Here is a 25,525-nt window from a genome sequence, read left to right as displayed (position 1 = left end):
CAAAATTGTTCTTTTTAGTTTGCACAGTTTTGAAATAATAAATAAATAATAGGTACATGTACTAATATTAGACTGTACATACATATTCATTTCCTTACTTTATTTTTTTGCTTAAGAAAAGGTATTTACTCCAAAATATTTAAAAACTTTCAATTTGTTTTTATAAAGATTTTTTTTTCTTTTTTTAAAATTTATTATCCGATATTGCATGCCATGGTTAAAAAGGAAAAAGTGCGACTTTCCTTAAGACGAAAGCACAGGTCTGATAATGGAAAAACAATTTGAACATAACTTTAAATTATGTGGTGTCTCTAAGTATTAGATATATTGTGTATTTTTTTCTTATTTGACTGTATACTATAGTATATGATAATATTTGTGAGCTTCACTAAATTTTGTTTTACCACATAAATGAAAGGCGGAATATTAAAAAAATATATGTCGTGCAATTGTTGGTTTTAACAGTTTTATAAGTCTAATACACCAAATAGAACATTTTTGTTTGTCGGTACAGGATACTAGCTTTTTTCTGCAGTTTAGAACAGTTTAGATCAGATATAAGATAATTTCAGAAACCTGAACACCTTTTTTTTAAACATTTATAAATAGCCAGTTAATTTTACACAATTTGATAAAAGGTACGTTATACGTTGTGAAGGTGTATTAAGTTCACCAATACGTCCTTCTGTCTATCGGTTTCTTTTCTTTCTTTTTTTTAATTTTTTTGTAGTAGTGTAGTATTATTTTTTATGGATGTACACTTCGACGTCTGTTTGTCTATATGGGTGTATAAATACACTACTACGTTCTATTGTTTAAGAGATGTATGAGCACATTTCGACGTCTGTTTGTCTGTATTGATGTATACATACACTACTACGTATAACATTAAAGGGATGTATGAGCACATTTCGACGTCTGTTTGACTGTATTGGTGTATAAATACACTACTACGTTCTATATTTAAGGGATGTATGAGCACATTTCGACGTCTGTTTGACTGTATGGATGTATAAATAAACCATTACATTCATTTATTTGTTGGAAATGTATAAATACACCATTCTTATTTGACACGTCTGTTTGTCTGCAGGAAATTAAAAAACACGATACCACAGAATTTTTGCATAGGGATAAAAAAGGACACTACCACGTCTGGTTGTTTGTAGGGGATAAATAAATACACTACCACGCCCGTTTGCCCATAGGGGATGAATAATAGACTATCATTTTTGTTTGTATGGGATGTTTAAATGCACTTCCATGTTTCATTGTATGTAGAAGATGTATTATTACACCCCATTTCTATTGTTATATTTCATTGTTTTTATATCTTAAACAAGTGTAAATTGAATAGATCTATTGTTACAAATAACAATGGATTTTGACCAAAGGGTGTGACGACTAGGGTTTCTGGAAACCCCTGCTTTTACATCCCGAAAAGAAACGTCCATTGTTATTCATAACAATAAAAATTGTTTTTGTTAAATAGCATGAACATAAGAAATTACTAATAGTGTTCACTACCAGTTGTTTCAAGACACCTCAAAAAAACATACTTCAGGAAATTCCAATAGCAAAAAAAATATTAAGCCTCTATTTTGAATAAAAAAAACTAAATACTCCTTTGCTTGAAGCTAAAATGTTTTGATCCCATATGTCAATGTCTATATAGTTTTCATTTAGACTAAGTCGTAATCATAAAATAAATATCAATGTTTGTTGAAAACTAATGATGGCACCCAGGGGCGGATCCAGCAGTTTTAAAAATGGGGTGCCAACCCAGTATAAAAAGGGGGGTCCAGTCATATGTCTCTATTCTAAAGTATTGATCGTAAAAAAGGGGGATTCCAACTCTCGTAACTCCCCCCTTTCCGTGGATGGCCCCCAAAAATGGAGGGTTCCGTTCGTCGGGTTTCTAATCTAGAAACACCTAACTCTAAGTATTTATCCGAATATGAATGTTTGTTTAGTGTTGAGAAGAAAGGGGGTTATAAAACCGTAACATATATAATACATTTATGATTACCTTCATTAAACTGATAAATGTAAGAACTTTGGGTTATACTATTGCCCTAATCTTTAGTCTTTTCTACCAAATCCCACGCCTGACTCAAAATGTCTTCCGTGTTATACCCGTCCATATTGACAACTGCATACAAGGATCATGATGTATTTGTTTGTAATAAGAATGCACGATACGGTAGACCTTGACCTGCTGATCCATATTAACACATGGATTTAACGGAAATATGCAAAACGGCAACTTTGTCATTTGTAAAATCTACTCACTTGTCAAAGTTTGAATGAAGATCGTCAAAGTAAGGTTACGAATGGGGTTTCATCTACACAACTGTTTTTTTAATTATTAATTAGGATTTGATATTGTAAAAAAAAAAGCTATCCGTTCTTTTTCACTTAACTTTCAATAGAAACAAATATAGGGTTTAGCATCGGGTGTAAGTTAGTTATACACCTTGGGATACGGTGTGTCCGTATAAGAAACCCCTCCGCCCTTCGGGGTTTCTTTTCCAGACACACCTATCCCTCGGTGTATAACTATTACTTACAATAAACAAAGGGGAGTTTATTAAAAAAAAATGCAGGTTCTGTACTGTTAATCTTATTCAATCAACTAACAATTACAATAACAAAACAATACTTAATTAACACAGTTAATAATGCATCCAATGTTGCCTCAGTCTCCATTATAGAAAAGCAGAAACATTATTGAAAAACCAAGAATAGCAAATATGCGTATGCCATACATTGATACATTGTATAAAAAAACAAAAGTATACTGTTCAATAACATGGCAGAAAATGAATGAAAGAAAGGATTAACTATATATAAAAATATGATCAACTGATTAATTTCAATAACTGATCCGTTATTTTTGCCATATAAGAAACAAAGAAACATCATCAACTGTCCGGTCTTGTAAACGCCCTCACCATACAATTCAAGCTAGATTTGTATGTCATCTATATCAAAGAATTACAAAATGTAAATCAACATTGTATTTAAATTTCTAAATCAATGGCGATCAACTATTTCAAAATGATTTCTACAAAATGAGAAGATGTACATGTAGTATGCCTGCCATTGAGACAAATCGCCATCAAATGATACCAAATAAAATTGAAAGTAAGCACGTACAGCCTTCCAAATTGAGAGTAACTTATTCTGCATAGCAAGCTTTCAAAGGCCCCGACATGACACATTGAAACAAAAACTAAAACAAAACTCTTACGGCATGATTCAGCTACAAAACAATATGGTTGATGATTGTTGGTGGCTTAATGTCCAGTGGCAAATATTTCATGCATTTTCAAGAAGAAAACAAATTAACAAAAGAATACAATGGGTAGTTCCTGTAATGAAGGCCGTCCGGAATGATTCATGTAGACTTCAACTGGAATACTGCCAAAATACAATGCAAGGAAGAAAGGGAATATTTTCACGAATAGCTATAATAAGCCATTGGATTTTAATGGATTTTTGTTTATAAATTAGTTCAAAATACGACAAATTTAAAATAAAACAGATGTGCTATACATATTTTTACAAAATGAATTCCTTTTTTTTGCATTTCTAATTATCAAAATCGAAGTCGTGACCCTAAATTATACATTGAGTTGTGTTGTAATATCAGATTTGTTCCAATTTTTTCAATGATTTATTACAAATTTAAGCTTACTTTACGCTAGCTGTCATCCTTGATCTAGAAACGATTTATGTATAGGGATTCAATTCTGACTTTGACATCGTTTGATTTTATAATATATTTGATCGTAGATTCGGGCCAAGGTTCTCCTCAAGCTTATTGTCCAAAAAATGCACAAATATCCGCATTAAGCTGACTTTAGAGATTATAACCATACTAGTATGAAGAGATTTCCTTACCTACCATACAAGCTTTTGAAAAAAGATGCAATTTTGCTATTTTATGATAAAACAAAAATGCAAGGCCATATGCTATTCTTGGTTTTTCATTTACAAAATGTTGATCTGTTTCAATACAGAAAATGGCTTTATGAGTTAGAAAAAAAGTATTTACAATCTAATTTTTGAAATAGTCATTCGATCAAATAGAAAAACTTTCGTTTGATAAGATTGCATGAAAGTGTAGTGTAAGAGAGTCATGTTTATATAATTGACGAAAGTATTTTCTGTTAGAATAGATAAATTCCGACATAATCCGCAAGTTGACACTTTAAGTCAGTTTTATGAAGACTATTTCATGAGTTACCAGGAAACTATCTGATCGAAAAAGTGTAACCATACTCTGACACATTGTTATATCTACCACCCTACTTAGTTAGACGTTACGCACGGTATTGCGTCGCAAGACGTACATTTGTAACATGTATAATTGACAATTTTCTTATCAAAAGCGAATTTGCGCTATTTTTCAAAAAACATATTGCGGAGTACCTACTCGACCGATTTTTTTTCAAATAAATACCATAAGATGAAGAGATGTTTCAAAATTTCTTATTTATAAGGCAATTAATTTCGTAAGGATCGATCTTCTTTTCTGATCTGTCATAAAGTGAAAAAAATGCAATTTTTTCCAGTTTTATTTTGGATAGAATGCATAGCGAACTTTTCTAAAAAAATCACTCTTGCTGCCGGAGGGACACTTCAGAAGATAAAAATTAGCCTGAAAAATATTTTATACAAATAACCATAAAAACTTATGGTATATTTTTCATAAAAATCGGTCAAAAAATAATTTAGCAATATTTCTTTTTAAAATGATTTTAGTTGAAATGATTTTTTGAGATTGAACTCACTTTTGTCCAATATCTGTATGTGTCTGTGCGAGTTTTCAGAATTTGAAAGGCTTTTTCTCTATCTTTTTAGCACTGATGGTTTTATTTTAGAAATAAGTATTTATATAATTGTTTAAAATTTAGAAGACCTTTGTTCGTCAGATTCTAATCTATTAAGGTGTTTTAGATTTGCGTGATAACTTTTGTCCATAAGAAATTATCCCTAGCCCAAATCCCTTTCCCCATGTATCTTTAAAGGGTTTTTCCCTATGTGTGTGTGTTTGTTTTTAATCTGAGTGTTGTTTTGATACTCACTGTGCAGAAACGTCGAAATGACGCCCTTGGACATAATGGCTAGACATAGGGAATTCTTTCTGAAAAACAATGTAAGGTCATGATGTTAGTGAAATCACCCGACTCATTTATCCATTTGTATGAACTTATAGTTTGTATCTTTTAAATATGTTAATTTTGTATTATAAATGCACATTTTCTACTTATATTACATATTTCACCTGAATATTCTAGTAGGAAGTTGATATACTAAATTTCGCAGATTTTATGTGCAAAATTACAACGGAACATAGGAAAATCCATTTTATTCAATCTAAACTGAACATGCAATTATTAACGTAAAAGTAAGATTTGTGTGATCAATAAAATAAATGTATGGTGAAAAAATAATATACAATTAACTCAAAATAAGAAAAATATGTCAAGGCCTTTCTGTAGATATATGCATGTTGGTGGATTTATTTTGTATAGGCAAATGGTTGCGGTTCTAAAATCATATTATAACGTAATTTTAATCAGAACGTATTACCGTGCGAAACGTCCATTGAATAAAAAAAAGATAACTTATATGATTGCAAACGAGAGAACTATCCACCAGAGATTTATTGACATGGATAAAATCAACCGTAGGTCATCTTCAATAATGAGAAAATGCCATATAGTATAGACTAGACGAAATGTTATAGCATTAGGACAATAAACAAGCCGACTAGGTTATGCTAAATCAATAAACGAAAAATGGAAATGTGATAGACAGCAACCAACGTATTACACACTCCTGACAGGTATATGCAGAAAACCTTGAACATGACGGTCAATTTCCTTGCAAGCAGTAAAGCATTGCAACTGTAGATATGATATGTAGTGATTAAACATAGGAATTGACAAAGACCCCTGTTTTTCTCTTCTGAAGGGGGAAATGGGAGGTGTTAAAATTGATGGTAATTTTTCAGTGATATTTTAATTTTTTGTCATATGCAATGTGAACTTCTTTTTATCCATACGATCTTACATCACCAGATGTTTATACATTTTAAATTATATAAACGGCAGCACTTATACACAACCTAAATATCCATATGGATACGAGCAGTTATCAATTTAATCAGTAGAACAGTTAAGATAATTTTCTAAATGTCTTAAACCCCAAAAAGAAGTAGAGTGGAGTCCGTTCCCAAATTGCCTGTCAAAAAGAATCCCACTTGATCTACTTGTTATACAATGGCGAGTGATATGAGGACCACGGCAAATCATTGTTTATATTAATTTTGCTTGTTATGGTATCTAGGAAAGTGACAACTTTAATCTTATATAGATAACACTATTCTCATTTGTAGTTGTGCACCATTTGATTTTATACTTTCAAGACTTTGAAATGGTTTACGTCAATGAGACAACAACCCAACGACCAAAACATTCACATCAGTGCCTCTTGTTATAGGAAATTGTTTTTTTTTTAAATATCATATATATTTTGTTGACTTGTTTCTGTAACATTAACAATACATACATTTTGATTGGTGAACTGTAGATGTATGATAACCAAAGTGGGATACCTATTTTTAAATATCACATAACTGAACGGGTAATAGAGCAGGTTGTTACCCCTAAAAAAATGTTGTTAATCGCAGCTATTATATTTATTATACTGAATGTTCTGTCATTACTGTCTTTTAAAATTGAAATTGATTAATTATGACTACATGTACACAAGAATGTTAGGGCCATTAGCAAAAATGAAAAAAAGAGAAGCAAAATGTTTGTTTTTTTATGTTGACAGTCTATAAGAAAAGCCTGAAACCGAAATGTAGAACTTACTTTAAAAGTGTTAATGTAAATTCAATTCAATGTTTGTTAATGATCAATTGTTGATGGTTCTGCACGAAAGGGTGACATTCAGAAATTGACTCCCGATGAGCCAGGAGATAGATTTAATTGTCTCTCTCAATAAATTCAAGTGTACATTGGTTGTATATCTGTTTGTATTGGTGTGTAGTATTTTACAATGAGATCGGTGGGCAATCTATTACAGTATTTCTTGAAAGATCGGAAATGTATGATTTGTTGATATAACTAGAGGTCTCTGTTCATTAATGCGGTATGGATTTTGCTAATAGTTGAAGGCCGTACGGTGACCCTTATTTGTTACTTATTCTTCATTTGGTGGAGAGTTGTCTCATTGTCAATCATACAACATCTTCTTATTTTTATATTGACGAAGCGTGGTTGAGATCTAGCAAATATTCCTTGTTCAAAGCGGCGTTAAGGGCATGAGGTATTGAACTACATGTATCTGTGAGTAGGAAGTTTTGACTAAATCTTGAAATCATAGTGTTACTTTGAGATGAATGACAGCTGTGAGAGTTTTCAGGTTAATAAAGGAAGACAGGAGAAGACATAGAATGACAATTGGAGTAATATGGTATTTCACTCGAACTTGTATGTTTTCATATAAATACGATCATTTGTTTTAGTTTAACAGTTCTAAGTTACTGTAATTTGTGTATTGTTTGATTATGTGGGAATATATATTTTTTTCTTTCTTTCTCTTTTTTTTCCATTGGGAATGGTGTTTTGTGATAAATATCTTCACATTACAATATATAAACCTATAAAGTATTACGTTCGAATAATTTTAGAAAATTCTACGAATATGCTTTCCCATAGGGTTTTATACATAAAGATTCTCGGAATTCAAAGCTGAATGGTATTTTGCCAAATTGTGAAAAAGATTATTTTACCTTAACTTAAGTGGATACAATTTACCAACATTGCGTTCAAATTGTTTAGACACTCAAATTATTGACGGAAAAAGAATATTTTCATTTTTCATATCCTTGAGTTTCCCAAGGTAATGACGGCCGTTATGAAATGATTGATTGATTGATAGTTTGCTTTACGTCCAGTTGCAAATATTTGATACTGGACGAGAGCAAATAAACACAAAATACGATAGGCAAGTTCTCACAGGGGTCAAACGGAATAAAGGCCGAGAAATTTGAAAAACCACTGGTGAATGAGCATTTATTGAACAGGAACAGAAACTTTTTCTCGCAACATGCCATCTAACTCAAATAGTTGTTGCTAGGGATCTCAATGTGCAGAGAATATGTCACTTTTTCTCTACATGAGACTTCGAATTTATGGTCCCCATTCTGACAGGACGTGGCTACGTATTTATATACCAAGGTTAGAGCAAAACGGACGCTGTATTTTGCAAGGGTTACCCGCTTGAAGGAGGAAACAAATGACCCTGATTCTATTTACCAGTCACTCTTCGGAAAATTCCTAGTAGAATTCGTATATAGACAATTTGCTGTAAAGTTTCATTAGGTTTGGTATAAAACCTCTGGGAAATTGAGAGGACATCTAGTCATTTAATACACATATTTATTATAATAATTAAAGATACTGCAGCAAAGTCCACAAATCTAAACTACCCGCCAAGATCGTGATAAAGTGTAATTAAATATTAAAAAGAGGTCTAGTATGAATTGCGGAAACAAAATGGCTATCCCTCCATAACATGAAAGAAAAACAACTGTTATTTTTATAACAAGAAAAAATAGAAAATGCATAGTAGCATCATATGGTTAAAATTGTAATAAAGTGTAATTAAATTGTAATACGGGGGTAAGAAGGAGTTCAGAAAATTGGTAACCCCTAAATAAAGTGACAGCACGGTCATTGCTTTGGTAAGAGAAACTCGAAAAAAACTTATACCAAAAAGAAACCAAACAAGTTGCTTTCTTTAAAAAAGAAAAGCAACAATACGTGAACCCAAGACCTCTGACTGGTCACCAACAAATATTGCTGAATTGTTGTTTGCTTTTGAATCGAAATGAATTACTGTGAATAGAATCATATAATGATGATGTTAAAACACCTTTATTAAAAATATGTAGTTGTGTGTAGATTCTTGCACAAGTCAATTGAAAACAATGTTAGATACAAATGTAGTTGTGAATAAAAAAGTGTATACTATATACAGCTACTACATTTATTTGAATATACATTTTAAGGCTCGACTTTTTTACTCATTACTTGAGAGTGTATATCATTTTTTCTTAACCTTTTTGCAAATCCCAGTTTCTACAAACCGGATGTCTAATGCAAATTGCACAAACCAATCGCTATATAAATTTAAACACTCAGTTTGCTTTATAATTCGGATGCATTTATTTTATCTATCATATCTTCATATTTTGTTTCCTGGATGCCTTCAATTATTCTCAACTCGTTAGAAGCTGTCTGTGCTCATGGTAGATATTGTATAGATGTGATGTGAAACCCTGTGGCATGCAACTTATGAGAAAGTTTCGTATATTTTTTTTTAGAGTAACACACTAGCTTCATTGAGACCTCATTTATAGAGACTTATTTTGGTCTCATAAAACATCTCAAATTTTAAGGATTTTTCTGATTTTACATACATCAATCCAAATATTCTTCAGGAAAACTTGGTTTTGAAGAATATCTTATTTTCAGAAGATATTTATGAATACCTTAACATACACTCAAAAGAACCAATTTATATAAAAAGCTATGTAGATGTAAAAAGATACCAGGATTAAAATATTGTACGCCAGACGCGAGTTATGTCTACAAAGAATCATCAGTGACGCTCGAATAAAAAAAGTTTAAAAAGACCAAATAAAGTACGAAGTTAGGTAATTTATTCTTTGGGTAGAAAATCCTTAGCATTTCGAAAATGTCAAAGTTTATCATAGGACAGTGACTCAAAATAGAAATAAAAAAAGAAACATCTAAAGGTAAAAATACCGTACGTGATGATAAACGTGTCTGAAAGTCACATGCCAGGCTCTTACTGCCATGTCCTGAATATAGATAAGAAGATTCGAATTAATATTTGTACATGCACGTAGTATTTTTGCGCAAGAAATAGTAAATAGAAAGCATACGCACTAATACTATGGATACGAATACGCATTTGCATCATCAAATATATTAATCTAATAGTTGAATTCGGCTGTCAAACTACCTACCGTAAGTGTTTTGACTCCGGATTCATTGACATTTTATTCGGATGTTTTGTGAACGCAAACGATAGTGCGTGTGAACAGGGTAATGTATAATGTGAATGATTCAAGACGTGTAGGATAGCTGGTCAACATAAGGAATACAATTTTCGAAATCGTACCATAGTACAAGTATTTAGAAGTTATAAGGTCACTATTAAAACAAACAAACAAACAAAAGTTAGAAATTTTATAATTAACATATATTCCTGATAGTGATTTTTTTCGAAAAATAAAATATAAAATCAACAAACACAAACGTCAAGTATTTACGAATGGACATTGTATTTATCAAATCAATCTCTTTTTAAAGTCTAACATTCCACTATATGTATATATTGTTATACAAAATATAAGCAGAGACTTATAAATCCGTACTAAAACAGTATAAAATAATTAAAATTTTGATAGTACTAATTACATTTTGTTATGATTTTTGTAAAATATTAATTTCGTTTTTTGTGAGATGAAAGGATTTAAAATCCTTGTGAATTGAAACCATGCAAGTATCTTTTCATTTACGACCGTTTGAAAATTTAGATAGTTATCTAACTTTAATTTGGCATCCCTGCTCGTTGGTGCTCATCATGTTGCATATAATTTTCATATTTGTAATGACTGTTCAAACCTGTGAGACATACTGCACGTATATATGACAATTTTAGTTATGTTCTATTAAGAATAAATTCAGTCTCAGTCTACACTTAATAAATTAATATTATCTTGGTCTGGTAGTATCTTTTAATTAAATTAGATATTTTTGACAGAAAATCCTTTTGTTTGATTATCTTTCTGCTTTCCGACCGGTGTTTCTGACCTAAGATAAATGTTTTTAATAGAAATATCGTTTTCTTAGTTTTCTTCATGCTTTCCGACATTTTCCCATGCTATGATTGAAATACAAAATGTCGTTCAGAAATAATCAGTTTATTCTGGAACATAATATTTCAATAAACTATTCCCAGGTATTGTCACAATGCACAACAACAGCACGCTGTATTAAATAATACACACACAACGCGTACAGGGACCGTCTCAAAGCATGAATTATATGATTGCGTTATCATTATACTTGGTATTTAATAAACATTCACATAATAAAAACACATTTATGTTTTGTCAAAAGGCAAATATGTTCTAACATATAAATGATTTTTTGACTGCAACCTAGTTTTTATTGTTTTACTTTCCAACCTACAAATTGAATTTGATTGTTGAAATATACAATGTCACGTAGTAGCCTATCCATAGAGGGACCGTAGTAAAGACATAGATAACTACCTGACGTGTATAAATGATCGAAAATTTTCGAGATTTTTGTCATTGTTGAAGGTGGTACGCTGACCTATAGTTGATTTAATCCATGCCAATAAGTCTCTAGTAGAAAGTTGTCATTTGCAATCATTCCACATTTCTTTATTTGTATATTCAATTCAAGTCAAATCAATGTTACTGTCATTAAACATTTACGTTATTTTTGTGGCAATACACATTTAAACACACAACAAAACAGAATACGAGACAAATGACACAGAATACAAAAAAAAACTTTAGTGATAGATTTACAATAGTACAATTTTCAATAGCCCACAGTTCTAATGAACTTTTAAAAAAAATAAGCATATAATTCTAACATGTATAAAGGAAGCGAGGTTTGATATCAAAACTTATTGTTGTTCATTATGGAAATGAATTAAATGTTCATTATCTTAATGATATCATTAAATACATTTTGTCTGAAATTCTGTTTTACGTTGCAATTCAGAATAAAATGTGATTCATCATCGATGACTTTGCAGGTTTTGCACAGTCTTTGTTCTCGAGGACCTTAAATGTAACGACCATTTTTTTTTATTCCAAGACTATGATTATTTAAATGAAATTTAGTACAAAAATACTCCAGATAGAAAAATTATTAAAAAATAAGGAAAAATTTGTTTCAAGTGAAGGGTTTAGCTTTTTATACAGAAAACGTTTGCTACTTTCGTCGATTTTTTATCTCTTACTTTATATAAATCTTTATAATAGTCATTATTTCATTTTCAATTGTTGATTTTAAATGTTTTAAATATGTAAAATTCTAACAGTTGGACACTTTGTCTTTAAGGTTATTGTCTGATAAGACATTCTTAGCATATGCATACCAAGAATATACACCTTGCAAATCAATGGATTTTGACAGTTCGAAATTTTCGTTCAATAATTGGTTTAAATGATCAATATTCAGTCTAGCAAGATATAATAAACAGCTACGCCATGAGCACATGCTACGCCCGTCACTTTTCAAAGAATAAAGTTCAACAACTTATCAATGTCATATCAGAAAATTAAGGGATGTTACTTTATAGTTATAAACCAGTCAACAAAGTTTCATGACAACTGCTCAACGTACTTGAAATATATTGACCGAAAAAATGGATAGTCACCCCCCTTTTTATGAATAAAATCCCATATCTCGGAAACGTTAAATCTGAAATTTATAAAACTTAAAAGGGAACTCACGTTAATTCATATAAACAATTCACCAAAGTTTCATGAAATATGATCAAAGCATTTTGAGTAATTGTCCGAAAACTGTAACCCACTTTTAATCAATAAAACCCCATAACTCAGAAACGTAAAATCTCAAATTAATAAAAATCGAAAATCTCATGTTACAGCTACTAAACCACTCAGCGTTCCCTCTTACACGGAACGAACACGGAACGAACACGCGAAATTCTATGTCGTGTATAAACGGAATGGAACACGGGGAAAATATTCTTTATATATATCTGGACAAATTTCTTTGTTTCAAAAGAGTTTTGATTTAGTATTTGGAGGTACTTTTTTATTGCAAATTTTAAGACAAAGCTGAAATATCTTCACTATATTATTTATGATTTTCTAAAATGATTTCATCGGCAACGTTTAGGGCTGAATATTAATTTCTAGTTTATGGGAATTTGTTAAAAGATCACAAGTTTTTAGAAACATCATCATAATCTATTATTTTACCCCCCCCCCCCCATAAAAAAAGCCATTGATGAGGATGGACGTTTTTAAAGACCTTGAGTGGCTATACAGCCCTTACATACATGTATCTATAGATATGCTATGCTTATTCATATTAGTTTTAAACGTCAAAGTACGTGACAGTTTTCATTAACGCTTTCAGTAACTGAAAAAGCAACTGTCAGTGAATAAATCGACAACTTGTACTGGTTTTGTGTTGGTTTTTTTTGCACAGCACATATATAACAAAAAGATTTGGTATGATTGCAAATTCCACAAGAGATCAAATGACACAGAAATTTTAACACATTTATATATAAAGGTCACCGTACGGCCTTCAACAGTGAGCATAGCTCATACCGCATTGTCAGCTCCCTGTGATTATTTTCTTGTGATTTTTATTCTTGTGGCTTTTTTTCCTGTGACGTTATTTTCTAGGGACTTTGTGGCTTTTTTCCCGGGACTTTTTTCCTGTGACTTTTTTTTTCGTTTACCGTTCTCTTAACAGGTGTCACGTTATAACTACACTGTTATTGTCAGATTACCTGAAAGCTTAAACATTTTAAATAAAGGAAATAAAAATACTGAATCATATTTCTGAACAAATTTTAAACACCAAAACAATTCAAGATTCATGTAAATATATAAATATCTTTTTCAGTCTCATTTTCTAAAAATAAAAGTTCCATTTGATGATTGGCAGTAGCATAATTATCTGTTGAACAACTAAGTTTGAAATGTCTGGCAAGTTTTCAAAAGATGTCCTGCAGAGTACGCCCGCTGGTTATTTGGATTGATTAAAAAATGTATTCGAACCTCGAAAACGTTGTCACTACTTTAATTAATACACATCTGCTGCAATAAAAAGTTAAGTATTTTAATTTTACAGAAATATGTTATTGTCAATAGTCCACTAAACACAAGGCTGCATATACATGTTTCATATGCATATTATTTATAATATGCAAATAAACAAATATTTTCCTATAACAGTAAGATTAAACATGTTAAAGTAACTGCATTAAAAAAATATAAATCTAGCTTGTTTAATTAAATGAAACACAGACTTAGTGAAATATTGTCCCTATATTTTAAGCAATCGTAGATACATTTTATTCAGCATTTACTTTTAATTATTTAAAATAGAAAGAAGACTATTTATCAACTAACATACTACAATTTTTTACATTCGTTTTATTATAAACTAGTTAGACAACCATACCTGCAACTCGGCATATCCAGTAAGCCATGTGTAGAGACTATAGTACACTTTAATATAGGAATATTTTTAAACATCCTTTTTACAAAAAATACATAATGAACCTGTGAATACATTTAATCCCAATATGAATTTATGTCTCAACAAGTTTTTAATGACTATACTGCGAACAAAAAAGTTTTAACAAAATTTCACATCATTTAATTAAAAAAGACGGTCTATTTAGACCTGAGCCAGTGACCATCATGTGGTGATGTGATTATAAAATACGAAATTTATCTGTGAAACGAACCAAATTACCTTTTGTTTTAGAATGATATAATTGTTCACACACGCTGTAAACATTCTAAAACGAAATGATTAGCTTCACAATTTACCGAACAATACGCTTGTTATCATGCTATGTCGTGTATAAACGGAATTGAACACGGAATGGAAAACGGAATGAACTTAAACGAAATGAACGAAATGAATGGAATGAATGACACTCAAAAGGAATGAACGAAACACGCAAACGGAACGAATGAAAAACGAAGCGAAAACGGAAAAACGGGAAACTTGAGTGGTTCAGTAGCTGTAATAGATAGATCGAATTCCTCAAAGTTTATTGCAAATTGGTGGTAGTGTTTTGGGGTTATTGTTCGAAAACAGGAAAATCCCCCTTTTGTAATGAATAGAAACCCATAACTCGGAAATGAACAATCTAAAATTAATAAAAATCGAAAGGGAGCTCAAGTCAATAGATATAAATAATTCACCAAAGTTTCATGCAAATTGGTGAAAGCGTATTCGAGTTATTGTCCCACATGTTGACGACGGACATACAGACGGGCGGAAGGACAGACGGACAAACGGACGGACGGATATAATATATAATAATACGTCCCGTAAACGGGCGTATAAAAAGATTGGGTAGTAATAAAATTTCCAACTGGGAATCTACCTAGTTCAAATCTCACAACTATATTTGATGAGGTCTTCTTGATTCCAAGGAGGTATTAACAAAAAAGATAGATTTTTTCAAAAGGTGTTTCATCAATAAAGTTCTGTGGTCAGCTCTATGCTTTGCCCTATGGTACTAAAGCATATAATTAATGAAGGAAATCTCAGATGTGTAAGTCAAATTGGGTTCTACCAATTTATCAAAGAGAGTTTTGACACCGAAATAGGTAATATTCACCGAGAGGCTGTCTTTGCTCTATAGGAACATAGTAGTTTCCTGTCGTCTTTTGCGAACTCGTCGAGACTATGTTGATGATTACCATTACACTTTGATAGGTAACCTAAAAAATATATATTCAGTGGCATTCTGCAGCATGTTACCTTTAAATTATACAAAAGGGGGACTATGATTTGTCTGTTATTGGATAGCCGTAGTTTTTGTCTTTTTGATATTTAAAGTTAGTTGCCAATCGTCACAAAAATTGTTAAGTTCATCAAGACTGTTTTGTGAGACTTCCTTTCCTTCAGACATGATTAGAAAGTCATCTGCAAATGAAAGTGAAACAACATAAGAGTTTGATAATTTACGGGTCTGCACTCCTCAGTGTTAAAGCTTGGACTAAGGTAATTTGTAAAGATTTTTAAATAGGTGGGGCTTATGGAATCCCTTTGTTTTACCCCTCTTAGTATCTTAAAATATTCTGAATGTTTATGGTCAATCTCTAGAGCTATTTCTGTTTCAGAAAGGATATTTGTGATAGCTTTATATAAATATTTCTCTATATCAATATCTGATAACTTGTTAAGCATAACATATCTCAACACTGAGTCGAAAGCTTTTTGGAAATCCACAAAGCATACATATAATTTATTTGTATTTGTTATGAAGTTTTTAATATAACCAAAATGTGAATTAAAGAACGTATCTCTCATCAACATGTTCAGCCTGTTTTTGGCACGGACAATCTTCGCCAGACTATTTATTAGTGAAACCCCCCTGTAATTTGACGGGTCAAGTTTGTTTCAAGACTTATGTAATACAATGTAAGAGTAAATATGATTTGTTCCATTGCACTGGATAAAAGCCAGGTTTTTTTTTAGTTTTTTTTTTTATATTCAATTAAACAGGTTAGTTAATGATCAGAAGTTATTTTAACATTACTGCTATACTTTAATATTTCATTAACAATGCTATCAGAACCACTTAATGTGCCTGTCTTTATACTTTTAAGAACCCATTAAATTTCCCGCTAATATAATTGATTTGTTTGTTTCAGCATTAATAGTTTTCAAAATGTTTTCAATGTTAGAAATTTCTTGTTTAAAAGTTTACCAAAAGTTCATTATTTTATTAGCCTGTTTTTTGGTGTTTAACATTAAACGGAGGTTTCATTATCTTGTTACTGATAACATTTAAAGATTTTTATTGTTCAAATATTAATATGTCGGACAACTTTTGTCTAACCAGTTTTCTGTTGGTCTTTCTTTTTCTCACCATTCGGCATCATGTGTCTGCTATCTATTAAACTCTTCATTGGCCGAATTAATTCCATTTTGGACCTCTGTAAATGCTTTGGTATCAACATTTATAATATCATTCATAATATTGTAATCACAGAGAGCATTTATAATTTTAGCTAAAAACTCATTAGTCCATTCTATAATTTTAAAACAGTATTTTGTCAATTAGTAATAAATCATTCTGATGAAACATTCCTTCTCACTTAATATTTGAGACGTAGTTTAATCTGTGAATGATCAAACAAGCAACTAATTTCTTGTGTAGAAAAATATAGAACTGAGGACAGAAGATGTTCACTAGCTATAGCATAATCAATTTTACTATCTATATTAATTAAGAAGTGTGATAGATATAATTAAAAACAATTGAAGGTCTTTCCACCAAAAACAATGTATTTTAATATGAAAGTGGTAAAATTAAGTTTAAAATGTCATTTCAATAGTCAAATGATAGCTTATTGTACGCTGATTCAAAAAATATATGGTTTCTTTACAATATTTTTTAAATAAGGGAGATAACTTGTTACTTCCGGTTTGAAAAATGATACTTCCGATAATATTTGAATATTTACTTGACACTGATGCCAAAAATATCTGGTTCTATATACTATTATATTAATAAAGTTAAAAAAAATAGCTACTTCCGGTTTACACAAGGTCACTTCCGGTTGTTATTTTCAAGGTTAAATGGTTTGATACCTTTTGCCAAAGGTCTCATGGCTTTATCATGTATACATATGAGGTAAAAGCAAAGGTCAAAATCTAGAACTTCAAAATAAGCTATGACCTTGAGATCAATTTCAAGTTCATAAACCAAGGACCTCAAATCAAAAGACCATAGGTTTTAATTGTATTTGGTTAATGAGTTATATCACCATTCGCGTATTTTTAAATAAAAGAGGGGAGAAAACTCCCTTTTACGTTCAACGTACCCTTGCAATCAAAAGTTACGTGTTACGACATGTTGCAACTAACAATTTAGTAAAAATAGTTTGTTAATATCTTATACAGTTTTTGGGAATAAGTGAAAAAATCCAATTTCAAAAATTAAAATATGACCTTGGCCTTTGACCTTAGCCTAATTTTCATTTTTTTGGACCAAGGAACTCAAATCAAAAGAGATCCTAGATCTTTATGGTTTACAAGATAGAAATACAAATCACATATATCAAATACATAAGGGGAAATAACTCTCATATGGAGCGTTCATATTGCTTCGGTCAAAATAGGACAAATCATGCAAAGGATATAACGAGCAATTTTATAAAATAAATTTGTAGTAATCTTTTACGGTTGCGAAGGAGTATTGGACACAAGTAAAACAGTGTTTTAGGGGATAAATCCTTCAAAAAAAAGTATTCGGTTACGCAGGGTAAATTTCAAAAGCGCATAAACTGTTCGATTTCATTTACCAAATATCTAAGCGACATATTGCAAAACAAATATTTATCGCAAGAACAAAATTAGGCGGAAGAAAAAAAAATAATCAGAAGAAAAACAATAGGTCTTTCCACAGAAAAGTGGAAAGACCTAATAATGAGCAAGAGTATCATATCATCTTTTGGAAAGTTTCTCGATAACTCACAACGTATAATTACTCTCGATTTAAATTGTCAACTAACACAGTTTTATTGGAATTTATCTATGGAACATAAAATATCATCATCCTAAATATGCACGTAATATTTGCTGCCTCACGATAATCATCAATCCTTATAATTGCTAAATTTCTATCCTTATAAAAGTTGACATAGCCGGAGCCATACCTGTATAGGTTAAGGGCTTATGTTTTTCCTTTTCATCGTTGATCTCTGATTCTAATAGTATTGATTTGGTATTCGAAAAGGCTAGTATTCTTATCAATAGTTATCTCCTTTATTTACACGGTAAGGTAATACTAGAATTTAACAATTTTATTCCTCATTATTGGTGAAAATAAGATATTTGAAAGTCTTTGTTTCTTCTATCTACGTATCTTGCAATTGATTCATATTCCGGTGGTCTATTCTGTCTGCACCCCATACAGTATACAGAGAAGGATAATATGCGAAATAAGGCGGATAATGATGACTAGGAAAACATAAAGAATATAGTTTTTGATGTTTCCTTGACAAATTCTCATAATCCCAAAGAAAAATTCAATTCAAATGTCTCATTTCACTTTTGATATAAAATATCAAAAACTTTGTTTTGAGTTGTTGTTTTTTTTCGTTTTTAATTTTTTAAATAATTGAAAAACGAATAGACCGACATTCCGTCTATATTTGCGTTCATTCGTTTTTCTTTTTGAAAAAAAAAATCAAAGAAAATATATTTTCGTTTTTCATTTTTGAATTCTCAGAAACAAAAATATATGTTGTCATTATAGGAAGGTAAAACAGCATTACATTTGGCAGCTGAAAATGGAAAGATGAGGGTAACAAAATGGCTGATTGAAAAAAAAGGAATGGATCCACTGGTTAAATCATCTCAGGTAACATTTGATATTATAGACATTGAACTTAGTGATATGTTTAATAGTGAACTATTTACATAAGTTTTTTTTTAAATAACATTGCATTTATTGATTTGTCAGAATTGTTTTTATTTTTTTTTAGTCTAGAATTTTGAAATAATGAATTAATGATAGGTTTATGTACTTAAAAAAGACTGTACATAAATATTCATTTCCTCGCTTAAATGCTTCAAAATTTTTTTACTTTAAAATGAATAAAAAACTTTCAATTTGATTAGAAAAAGAAAAACCATATCCGAAATGGAATTCAGGATGTTCAGTACATTAAAAAAAGTACCATGGTTAAAAAGAAAATAGTGTGACTTTCCTTTAGACGAAAGCACAGGTCTGAGAATGGGAAAACAATTTGACCATCATTTTAAATTATGTGGTGTCTCTAAGTATTAGATATATTGTGTGATTTTTCTTATTTGGCTGTAAACTATAGTATATGATAGTATTTCACAAAATTTTGTTTTTCCAAATAAAAAAAATATATGTCGTGTAAATATTGGTTTTAACAGTTTTATAAGGTTAATACACCAAATAGAACATTATTTGTGTCTATCGGTACAGGAAATTATATTTTTTCTGAAGTTTGGAACAGTTTTTATCAGATATAATATGATTTCAGAAACCATAGCACCTTTTTTTTCAAACATTTATAAACAACCAGTCAATCTCACACATTGATCGGGAATTTGTGTCATTGGTAGTAAAATTTACATTTCTTGAACAATGAAATCTGGGGATATTTGGTCAATTAAAACAATTCCTTTACTTAATACATGACATAGGTAAAATCTCTTTGTTTTTACTGTTCTATATTCTTGATAATGCATAGTAAAGGTGTGCATTAACTACTTCAGATATACTGCACAGTTCAACAGTATAAGAGGACGGATCCTGGATTTTGACAGGCGTGTAATTACATAAAATTTTAAAAATATCACCGAGTGTAGCGAGACTCAAAACAATTTGACGATTTTAGTGTAAAAATATGAAAAAGAAAGTGTTTCTCATACCTTGAACAAGGACATGAAATATTTTATGAAATTTTGTGTACAATGTCAATCTGAAAACAGTGTTTCAAAGTCAAACCAGATAATAACATTTTTTTTTATTGTCATTCGGCCGGTTATAAAGGGTCACCCGAGCCGTGCAGATTAAATGATATATATCGACTTGCTTGGTCAATAACTTTTACTTAGTACGAGAACATATAAAAAGCATTCTCTTAACTTTGGTTTTGTTCCCAAATAGATTTTTTCTCCCATGGGATATTTCTTTCTCCCATAGAAACTTTTTCTCTCTTATGAATTGCTACAATCTCCCATAGGATTTTTATTCTACCTTAGAATATTTTGTTATCCCTTAGGATTTATTTTTAACCCTTAGGATTTTTTTTTATCCCACAGGATATTTTTTCAGTAATGAAATCCCTTACGATTTTTATTAATCCTGTCGGATATTTTTTATCCAACAGCAGTGTTTTATTAGACAAATATCCTATAGGATAAAAAATATCCTGTAGGAAATGCTTTTATTTCTCTTAATGGATTTTTGTAGTACTAAGAGAGAAAATATATCCTATAGAATATTTTTATTTTCCTAAGGGATTATAAATCCCCTAGGATTTAAATATCCTGTAGGATATTAAAAATATCCTTTGGGATTATGACTTTATCCTATAGGATTTTAAAACGTCATATGAGAGAAACAAATATCCTACAGGATTTTGTCACTGTTTTCACTCCAGTTGCCGAACCAGGCGAGCCACACCAATTTTTTTTTTAGTATTGTGTTAACTAACCCCAAAGGTACATTATTACAAAATTTGATGATTCTACCGTTAAAAAAAGTGCAAATTAATCCAAGAACATGTTGTATGTATTACGTTGTTAAAGTATACATTCACCAATACGTCCTTCTGTCTGTCGGGGTGTTTTATTATTTTATTTTTTGTAGTAATGTAGAATTATTTTTTAGGGATGTACACTTCGACGTCTGTTTATCTGTATTTGTGTATAAATACGCTACTACGTTCTATTTTAAAGGGATGTAAGAGTACACTTCGACGTCTGTTTGTCTGTATGGATGTATAAATACACAAAAACGTGCACGTATTATTTGTAAAGGATGTATGAGTATTGACTGTATTGGTGTATTAATACACCACCACATGTATTTATTTGTTGGGGATGTATCAATACACCATCAAAACACGTCTGTTTGTCTGCAGGAAATTTAAAAACACGATACCACGCCGCCATTTTTGCATAGGATAAAAAAGGACACTACCACGTCTTGTTATTTGTAGGGGATAAATATATTCAATAACACGTTCGTCTATATGGGATGTTTAAATGCATTTCCTTGATTATATGTAGGAGATGTAGTATATTAACAATAAATAAGGGGAACTATACTAGAAAAGCGGAAGCTCTAAACAATAACAATAACAAAGCAATACATAATTGTAAGTTAATAACACAGTTAATTATGCAACCAATGTTCCCTCATGCCAAATTACAAAAAAGCATTAACATTGTTGAAAAAGATGCAAAATGTTAATGCCTTACATAACTACAGTGTATAAAATAACTAAGTAATGTTCAATATGGCAGAAAATTACAGAAAGAAAAGAAAATCTACATATTAAACATTATAATCAACTGATTAATTTCAATAACTGATCTGATATTTTTGCCACGTGAGAAACAAAGAATCATCATCAACTGTCCGGTTTTGTAAATGCCCTCACCATACAATTCAAGCCAGATTTGTATGCTATATATATCAAAGAATTGCAAAATGTTTATCAACATTGTATTTGAAGAGTTTCAAAATCAATGGCGAACAACTATTTCAAAATGATTTCTACAAAATAAAATGATGTACGTGTAGTATACCTGCCATTGAGACAAATCGCCATCAGATACCAAATAAAATTGAAAGTAAGCACGTACAGCCTTCCAAAATAAGAGCAACTTGTTTTGCATAGCAAGCTTTCAAAGGCCCCGATATGACACATTGCAACCAAAACTAAAAAATTACGGCATGATTCAGGTACAAAACAATATAGTTGATGATTGTTGTTGCTTAATGTCCAGGGGCAAATATTTCATGCATGTTCAAGACGAAAACAAATTAACAAAACAATACAACAGGTAGGTCCTTTAATGAGGCCGTCTGGAATGATTCGTGTAGACTTCAACTGGAATATTGCCAAAATACATGGAAGAAAGGGAATATTTTCACGACAAGCTATAATAAGCCATTAGATTTTAAAGATTTCTTAGATAAATTAGTTCAAAAACCGACAAATTTAAAATAAAACAGATGTTCTATACATATTCAAACAAAATGAATTCCCTTTTTTTTGGCATTTCTGATAATCAAAATCGAAGTCGTCACCCTAAATTATACATTGAGTTGTGTTGTAATGTCAGATTTGTTCCAATTTTTTCAATAATTTATTACAAATTCAAGCATCACTTACGTTAGCTGTCATCCTTGATCTAGAAACAATCTATGTATAGGGATTCAATTCTGACTTTTACATCGTTTGATTTTAGAATATATTTAATCCTAGATTAAGGCCAATGTTCCCTTAATGCTTGTTGTCTGAAAAATGCACAAATATCCTAAATGAGCTGACTTTAGAGACTGTACCCATACTAGTATGAAGAGATTTGCTTACCTATCATACAGGCTTTTGAAAAAAAAGATGCATTTAAAAACCACTATGTAGCATTTTTTATATTTTATGATCAATCAAAAATGAAAGGTCATTTCTTACCGAGAGTGCATTTACAAAATCTTTTAAGTTATCTGTTTTCATAAAAGAAAATGGCGTTATCATGAGTTAGAGCAAATGAATTTTCAATCTGATTTTTGAAATGCATGGTCATTCAATCAAATAGAAAAACTTTCGTTTGATAAGATTGTATGGAAGTGTAGTGTAGAGATGTGGCAATGATATGATTAATTTACCCATATTATCTGTACAGCACAAGGACCCAAATGCAGAAACGTTTAACATTTTATTTTTACTTTGGTGGATAGTTGTCACATTTGGCATTCATACCACATCTTCTTATTTTTATACTAGTATTCAGATTGTCTTGTATTTATCTATAAGAAAAATATAAGTGTATATGTTAAGTATCAAATGGATTACAAAAATATGTTATATACAATGAATATGGTAAAAAAGTATATGAGTTATTGATTTATCGCATTAACTATGGAGGTTACTACTGATACGACAACACGACCGCCCGTTATAGTCTGGCCTTTTCTAAAAACTTTTTTCTAGAACAACGCATTGTACTCATAATTTATAATTTGAAGTCGTTTGTCTCGTTTTTTTTTCGGGAGTTCGAACTGCTTCGCGGCAATGAAACTCATGAAGAGTCCAAGTATCAGTGGTTTTGAATGAAAGTTAAGATTTGATTTTTTTAAATATAAAAATTATTAATTGTATTTTATCTTCAAACATACGAACTCGTGTGATCCAATTCGAAAAACGGGAAAGATTTGTAAATTAAAGTTGGTAATTATTGATGACTAATTAGGTCCATCAGCCAATATTACACGAATAATCAGGACGGTTATGTGCTATTAAAATCAATTAAGAAAAACTCCAAATCGGAGTTTATCATATCATTTTATGGATCACAGAAAATAGACAAAAGAGATAAGTAACCACACACTGTCAAATTATTGTAACTCACGCATTGCTTGATTGATATAGAAAAAAGAGCGGGAATATGATTACCAATGAAAAATCTATCCAACCAGGATTATATAATGTCAATAGAACCAACTATAGGGCACCATACGGCCTTTAACGGGAGTTAAAGTGCATGATATAGCAAGCTGTATAAGGCCCAGAATGAAAAACAAATATTAACATTAAAGTAATACTTTAAATTTTGTACATCCCAAGCGCTTTTCGGGATTGAACTTCATTAACAAGGTCAAATGTTAAACAACGACAACGGTCTGATTTAGGGCCGATCATTCGATATTCTTTTAAGTGGGGACAGTTGGTATTATTCTGAAGTTGTACTCACTTCACCTGTTAGCAGTTTTGCTACTCTCTTGTTTACGGTTATTTTAAGATTTTTTACAGCATTTACCGGGTCAGAATATTCATTTCCGAAATCATCCTGGCTCCCCAAACCTTTCCTCGCAGAATATCCAGTTTCTATAATGTTAAGACCAGTAATGATATTTTATAGTCAATTGGTAATGAATTCAATTTTGTTAAAAAGTTAGCACTTTGTTGGCATTTTCTTAAATGTATTAAGTTGTTCGGGAGAAGTCTAAGGAAGACAATATGTCAAAATTCTAGTCAGCTCTTCGGGTTTAAATAAAATGAGATACAAGGTAAACTTTGATGAGACAGCACTCGAACGACGCAGAACTATCAAGATATCTAGAGTCAACATTCTGTCTTTTATAATTGACAGATGTCAAAACAAAATATCAAGCTCGAAATGTCTGAAAAACTAAGGAGTACATTAAGCATTCTAATGCAATTTGGATGTAACAACTTTTTTCATTGGCTAAAGGTTGCCGTCAAATTCACAGTTGACCAGGCGTAACTAAGGAGGGACCCCCCATTTTGAATGGATGAATCAACAAATGTTCGATTACTACTATATAATCGAAAATAAAACAACACCTACCCGGAATTCGTCGTTTTAATGTAATTTTATCCGAATTTGAAGCGTACAGGTAACGTAATAACCTCCAGTTTGTAAGTTTTCATTTGTATGACGTCACGTTTAGCCATGACGTCTTTGTGCCAAAATCATTAATGAAGTTTCGCGGATTTATTTTTATTTGACAAATTTAGACATTTTTTATAGTTTTATCGTTTTTTTTTTCTTTTTGTAATGCATTAGAATCGGAATAACAGTACTGTAGTTGAAGAGTTGCCACCGTCAATTTTGATTTGACTGTCGCAAATCTCCGTTTTACTGTCTCCGCTCCGCGTCGCCAGTAAAACTGCATTTGCGACCGTCAAATCTACAATTGACAGTGGCAACTATTCAACTACAGTACTGTTATTCCTTAATTATTTGCCATCAAAAGATATACTGACAGACACCAGAAAATTAGAAAAAAACAGTCTAGTTTATTATCTTCAATATCTGTATTATAACTTTAATATTTTTTTATTTCTTTTTTTATTTAAAAAACACTGCAAAACACTACATGGCCAATCATT

The 25,525-nt window shown here is 30.9% G+C and overlaps 1 protein-coding gene across 1 annotated transcript in view; it reads left to right on the top strand.

Annotated features, from left to right (window-relative positions):
* LOC139525166 (putative ankyrin repeat protein RF_0381) overlaps window positions 1-25,525 on the top strand; it is a 101,931-nt gene that overhangs the window by 69,459 nt on the left and 6,947 nt on the right. The window contains exon 8 of the mRNA XM_071320354.1: window positions 19,156-19,260. Coding sequence (XP_071176455.1) covers window positions 19,156-19,260 — 105 coding nt within the window. The remainder of the gene's footprint in view (window positions 1-19,155; window positions 19,261-25,525) is intronic.

The sequence above is a fragment of the Mytilus edulis genome, chromosome 5 (assembly GCF_963676685.1).
Source record: "Mytilus edulis chromosome 5, xbMytEdul2.2, whole genome shotgun sequence".
Classification (NCBI taxonomy): Eukaryota; Metazoa; Mollusca; class Bivalvia; order Mytilida; family Mytilidae; genus Mytilus; species Mytilus edulis.
The sequence above is the reverse complement of the archived record's forward strand: the minus strand, read 5'-3'. Positions and strand labels throughout refer to the sequence as shown.